The sequence below is a fragment of the Gymnoscopelus braueri genome (assembly GCF_963280865.1).
Source record: "Gymnoscopelus braueri genome assembly, chromosome: 10".
NCBI classification, from domain to species: domain Eukaryota; kingdom Metazoa; phylum Chordata; class Actinopteri; order Myctophiformes; family Myctophidae; genus Gymnoscopelus; species Gymnoscopelus braueri.
In genome coordinates this window covers 9,380,305-9,386,902 of record NC_137611.1, presented here as the reverse complement: position 1 = coordinate 9,386,902, position 6,598 = coordinate 9,380,305, and the positions used below count along the sequence as shown (strand labels likewise).

Below are 6,598 nucleotides of genomic sequence, written 5' to 3'. Positions count from 1 at the left end.
GGGACATTGATTGATTGGACACGTTGTGTCCACAGGAACGTTGATTAGACACGTTGTGTTCAGAGGAACATTAATTGGACACGTTGTGTTCAGAGGAACATTAATTGGACACGTTGTGTCCAGAGGAACATTAATTGGACACGTTGTGTCCAGAGGAACATTAATTGGACACATTGTGTCCAGAGGAACGCGCGCTGCCGTCGCGCATTGATTGGAAGCGCAGCTGCATTACAGGGTGAGTTGATCGATCCAACAGGTAGTAGCCTATTATGGTTGAGTTTGAAAGTTCAATAGTATTTCTCAGACGTGATGTAGAAGCTAGATTTATTCTAGTAAACGTTTGTTAGAGACACAGTTGTTCCCACCACTGAAATCGGTCATTATCAACATCTCCTACTTTTTTGTTTTACAGAAATATATTTTCAATTTTCAAACTCTTGTTGTAGATTTTACTTCTTTTTTTTTTTTTTTTACCGCAAATGTACAGTTGGTTTCTTTGCCTCGCCTTAATTCCATTGAATATGATTAAGAAAGTGTGTTTCTACTGGTGGCTTAATGACACTAAACCAGAACACTAAAATAATGTTTTTATTTATCCTTGTGTTTTGTAAGAATTAAGCAGCCCCTCCTTCTGCTCATTACTGACCTGTTGGACAGTGGTTCTCAACGTGGGGTCCAGGGACATCCTCACGGGGTCCTCGAGGGGGTCCCAGGGGGTCCCCATGAAAAAATTAGTTAATTTGGCATGAAAATCAGTTTATTACCATTTTAAGCCTATTGTGTTCATTAAAAAATTTGTCGATCTACAAGCACAACACGTTGTGAGCTTGTAGATCTGATCTTTTTTTGGGGGGGAAATTGAAAAAAAAAAAGTTTTTACATTTAGACATTTCTTAACTCAAACCTCCCTTTCTAGGGGTCCCAGGCTGGCAAAAAATGTTACAGGTGGGGGTCTGTGGCCAAATACATACTTATCAATGTTTCCTTGAGGCAACGTTTGACTGGAAGGGTATACTCCTTCCAGTCACTGGTTGACGTTTGGTCACATTTGTCCCAAGAAGTCACAGTAATGCATGTTGGGGAGTGAGCGTGTGTTGCCTTGACATGCAAACTGTACCTGTAGCCTATAGGGGGCAGTAGTTATCAAACGTTTTTGTGTCAAGGACCCCCAAATTGATATGTATTTGGCAACAGACCCTAATCTGAAAAGGTTTTGTGCCAGGGACCCCCAGAAGAGATGATTTGTGTAAACAAAATAAATAATCAAAACTTGAAAAAAAAGCAGATATACAAGCTTGCTGTGCGGCACAAAGTCACACGCTGTGAGCTTGTAGATCTGCTGTTTTTTTGAATAGCTACAACATATAAATGTATAAAGTGGTTAAAATTATTGTGACGCTGTAATACTTTAGCTTTTTTTTAAATCCCGCCTCAAGACACACTTCTTTTCTCTAGCTTTTAATGTTGCTTAAACTTTTGTCACTTACCTTGTTTCTCATGTTTCATTTTATTTTTTGCTCTGTCCTGTGGCTATGTTGTTGCACAGGCCTGTTTCTGTGGTTATCCTCCATGTTCAGCACTTTGGTCAATCTTGATTGTTGTAAATGTGCTATATAAATAAAGTTTGATTTGATTTGAAACTCTCTCCTCAGCTCTTTGAGCAAGGCATGTGGCTGCTGGACAAACTCCGAGGCTCGGTGGAGGGCTGCGGGACCAAGAAGGCCCGGGCCTCCTCTCAGGAGCCGGAGAGGGGCGTGCCCATCTTCGTCTACGCCAACGTCCTGACCCCGGCCAAGATCCCAGACTTCTTCATCCCCCCCAAACTCATCTGTTGCCCGCCCCCCCTTGAACCCGAGCCCGACCTCCTCCTCCTGACCCCGGAGCCCCAGCGGCGGCGGGCGGCCACAATGCAGCCCTCGGCATCGGACCAGGCCATCTGCAGCAGCCGCAGCCCCAAGGGGGCGAGGAGCAACAAGACCTCCGGCAGCCCGCGCCTGTTCAACCGCAACCTGGTGAAGTCGGCCAACCGCCACATCATACAGATAGAGAGCGTGGACAAGTAAGGCCCCTGAATTTATATTACGGAATTATGGCCTGATCGTTGTTATTATTTGAGATCATCGTAATTACTTGTGATAATCGCAGTTGTTTTTGCGTAATGTTGCTTTCGAGCAGAAACCTTGCATTTCCATAATTCAACATTTTGTTTTTGTTTTTCGTAAATTAACGCCCTACTTACTCATACGACAACGTCACACAACAGTATAAAAAATAGCAGATCTACAAGCTCAAAACGTCCATCGGCAACCTTTGTTATTTTCGAATTTGAATCCTGAAAAGTAACAGTTTTGGACATATGAGGTTTCTACCCGACAGAGACGATAATCATTTCCATTCATCTATGTCAATGAAACTGTTAGAAAAAAAAGATTTTCAAATATATAAAAAGAATTGCGGAAACAGCCAATCTACAAGCTCACAACGCGCCGAATCGCGACATATTGACAGTTTGTAGATCAGCTATTTCCGCTATTTAAAGCAAAATTCTACATATACATTTTTTTTTTAAACATGGCCTGTTTTGACCAGAGTACGTTATTTATTAGTTAAAGCGGCACTTTGTAACATTTATTTTATGAATAAAATAGAATAAAGGTTAATACAATATAACTTATACAATCTGTATGGTAGAGTATGTTAATACAATATAACTTATACAATTTGGGTGGTTGTAATTTGAGACATTTAGATGGTGTCAAATGGTAAAAAAAAGAATCCGCACTTGCGCAGAAAACCGGGTTCAAATCCGGGGTAGAAGAAAGGAAAGTTACATAGCGCAGCTTTAATCGACGCTGAAATGTCATAATTGGTCGACACAGCCCTGCGGACAAGGACGGCGCGTCGCCGGCCAACACCAACGCGGACCCCCAGTCCCAGACGGCCATGTCCCTGCCCTACGTCCCCAAGGCCCAGACCTCCTACGGCTTCTCCACCCTGGTGGAGTCGCCCCACACCCGGCGCAAGGAGAGCCTGTTCCACAGCGACCCCGGGACCAGCCCCCTCACCTCCCCCAACTCCCAGAGACGCACCGCCGGGGCCCAGGGAGGGGGGACACACCTGGCCCCCGGCGACAGCCCCTACCGCTACTTCAGCGGGGGGGAGAGTGACACCGGCTCGTCGGCCGAGTCGTCCCCCTTCACCTCCCCCCTCCTCTCCCGCTCCGCCTCGCTGCTCCGCTCCATCTCCCAGGAAACGCAGGCTAAGGTGAGAACGGCGGTGGGGAAAACAGTACTCAGATTATTTTCTATACTTAAACTCTAACCACATTAGCCGAAAATAGCTTGTGAGCTTGTAGATCGGCTACATGTGAGCTTGTAGTTCGGCAAATTTTTGACGTCGAGATTTGGTGTGGAACTGTACCGGAAGAGGTGATTAAAATAGATGTGTGTTTTTTTATGTTTTCCCATGGCCCGTGGCAAAACAAATGCTAATGAACAGCTTACATTTTGGAGAGCTGAAGCCTGCATGTACTGTACCAATGATCAGAGCACTAATGTAATTTCAGACTGATTGGTCAACCCACTGAGGGCAATAATGGATGAGGATGGACTAGACCAGGGGTGATGCAACTTTGATGATTGAGAGGGCCACTATATTTCCACACTCACTCCAGAGGGCCACATTGCATATGCTGTCGGGCTGACACCTCTTATCTCCGTGTTTCTTTTCGTGAATTAATGCCGTACTTGGCCATTCTATGTCACACAAAAGTAGCAAAAATAGCCGATCAACAAGCTCAAAACGCGTCGCATTGCGACGCGTTTTGAGTTTGTAGATCTGCTAGTTTTGCTTTTTTTAAATTAGAATCCTGAAAAATAACATTTCTATTTAATTTCAAATGCATTTAGTTACACTTATGTTAACTCTCTCAGTGCCACGCCCCGACATATCCCGAGTTTTTCCCGAGTACCCTCCGTGCCAGCACGAGAAATCCCGAGTTTTTACTTTTGACTGTGGTCGCGCTATTCTGATTATTTTTCATGATCACTTTCGCTTCCTGACTCCTTCAGACTCACCCGGAGCCGGATGTAAAAAAAAAAATTCATTTCCGGGTCACGTTGTTTTTCTCCGGTGATTTTCGGCCAGAATAGGGAAAGTCACGGTTTTTCACACGGTATAAAAAACGAACGGAGAGGTCCACGTCTACTCTCTTTGGTCTGGGTGACGATCAGTCATCGTAGTCGTGTATCGCATCGTAATTTAGCCTGATCAACGATTGTCAAAAATGTCAACATCCGGTTAGGACCGGATATGACGTGAGCCTGTTTGGGAGGGGGCGAGTGAGCCAGCGAGATCATCAATGTGTCGATTTGTTGCTCTCTACTGGTAGAACTGTATTATGGGTTTAAAACCCCAATCAGATCATTTATTTGAATGAAAAGTTACAAAATTAAAAAATTAAAAAAAACGCAAATTTCTGGCACTGGGGGAGTACTTTATGAAAATACTCTTGGCAGTGAAAGAGTTAACTTTATGAACTTAAATACAAATACATTGGAAATAAAAAAAACACAATAGAATTTCTATACTAGTCATTAAGCTACTAATATAGACTGAAGTAATTAAAGCGGGTCATGTTCGAATGTTTGGAATTGTAACAGCTGAAATCAAGAATATATCAGTATTCTAATATTAACCTGTGGGCTGCATTAAGTGAAGGTGGGGGGCGCATGTCGCCCCCGGGCCGCCAGTTGCCCATGTATGGACTAGACAGACAGACAGACAGACAGACAGACAGACAGACAGAACGTCAGTGACTGACTGACTGACTGATTAATCTATCGATTGATGTACATATATACCTGCATAAGGTGTTTATCAAGGTATTTTCTGTACCAGATGAATTGTGGACATCATTTCACCCAGTGCACATCCTTCCCCCTCCATCCAGGTGTTCCGTGCAAAGCGCACCCTGGCGCGCCACAGCTCTCTCTCCACCGACGACACGTGCAGCTCGGCCGACAACAGCCCCAACGTGCAGCGGCGCCGGCTGCGCTTCCCGCCCTCCCTCGCCGCCTTCCGGAGCGGCAAGGGCGGCGCGGCCGCCGGCAGCGGCAGGGGGGGCGCGGGCGGCTCGTCGGACCTGCTGCAGCGCGCGCACACCGTCAACCTCCGCAAGGGCGGCAGGGGCACGCTGAGGCTGAGCACCCACTACGACGCGGAGGCGGCGCGGCTGCGGGTGCGCGTGCTGGCCGCCCAGGACCTGTACGACCGCGCCACGGACGTCAAGAGCATCAACTGCTGCGTGGCGCTCTACCTGAACCCGGGCAAGCAGCAGAAGCAGCGCAGCACCATCATCAAGAACAGCCGGCACCCCGTGTTCAACGAGGACTTCTTCTTCGACGCCTTGCCCCGGGCGCAGCTGAAGAACCTGGCCCTGAAGATGAAGGTGGTGAACAAGGGAACCAGCCTGAAGAGAGACCTGCTGCTGGGGGAGAGAGAGGTGCTGCTCAGTGAGCTGCTGACCGGCTGAGGGTCCCATCTTAATAATAATAATCACTGTTTCTGCACTACAGTTACTAGACCCATAGGGCCCTGTTTTGCATGAATTGAATTCATGGATATTTTTTTGGTTTTTGTCGCATTCCTAAGCCAATAATTTGATGACCGGCAGCGGTTCGGTCACAAAGAGTCATTTGTGTCTCCTACCGGAACCGCTGCTTACCGGTCCGCTGGTCACCAAATGATTTGCTTAGGAACGTGACAAAAACTAAAAAATATCCATAAATTCAAGTCTCCATGGGGTGACTAATCGATAAAATAAATGTTTTTTTCGGGGGTGAACTATCCCTTTAAGTACCAGGTTTTATGACTTAACTTAAGACTTGGAGGCGTGGCCAATGCTGTTTGGCCGCTCAAAATAGCCAAACAACATTGGCCACGCCTCCAGGTCTTAAGTTACATCATAACACATGGTACTTAAGACGCGCAAAATAGGGCCCTAATAGAGCGCCAAAGTCTGACATCACTGCCGCTAGAGGGCGCTATCCGCCTGGGTCACGTGTTATTTTATATATTGGAAATCCCATTGGCAAATCATAGACAGCGTCATCTAAGAACTGTGTTCCAGAAATAAACAAATCAGCCCAGCGATTTTACTCATATGGATATGAACAGTGTTGTGCAGTAACGAATTAAAAATAATATATTACTGTAATATTATTACTTTTCCCAGTAACGAGTAAAGTAAGGTATTATTCTGCCAGAACAGTAATATAATACCATATTACTCGGTCAAAAAAGGCCTCGCTACTCGTTACTGATGATGAGCGTCTTTTTTTTTTGTTCATTCATTCATTTAATATGTACTCTCTCTCCGTCTCTCGTAGAGGCAAGTTCTCGCATCATGCAAAAATAGAGCAGATCTACAAGCTATCAACCTACGTCAACAGAGATGCTTTTTAGCTTGCAGATCAGTTCTTTTTTAGCACGCAGCCTGCGCACAGTTATGACGTAGTGCATGACCCGTATGCGACTGCTGCGTCGTGTATTTCTCCGACGTTTTATAACTTCAAAAAGCTCTCAAACTTCTATTTTG

At 45.6% G+C, this 6,598-nt stretch overlaps 1 protein-coding gene across 1 annotated transcript; it reads left to right on the top strand.

Annotated features, from left to right (window-relative positions):
- Window positions 1-1,667: 1,667 nt before the first annotated feature.
- Window positions 1,668-5,533, top strand: LOC308092760 (C2 calcium-dependent domain-containing protein 4C-like; the record flags this gene model as incomplete). The annotated part of the gene is made up of 3 exons (XM_080438862.1): window positions 1,668-2,059; window positions 2,880-3,264; window positions 4,952-5,533. The coding sequence occupies 3 exons, from the start codon at window positions 1,668-1,670 to the stop codon at window positions 5,531-5,533; spliced, it is 1,359 nt and encodes a 452-aa protein (XP_080294988.1).
- Window positions 5,534-6,598: the final 1,065 nt, after the last annotated feature.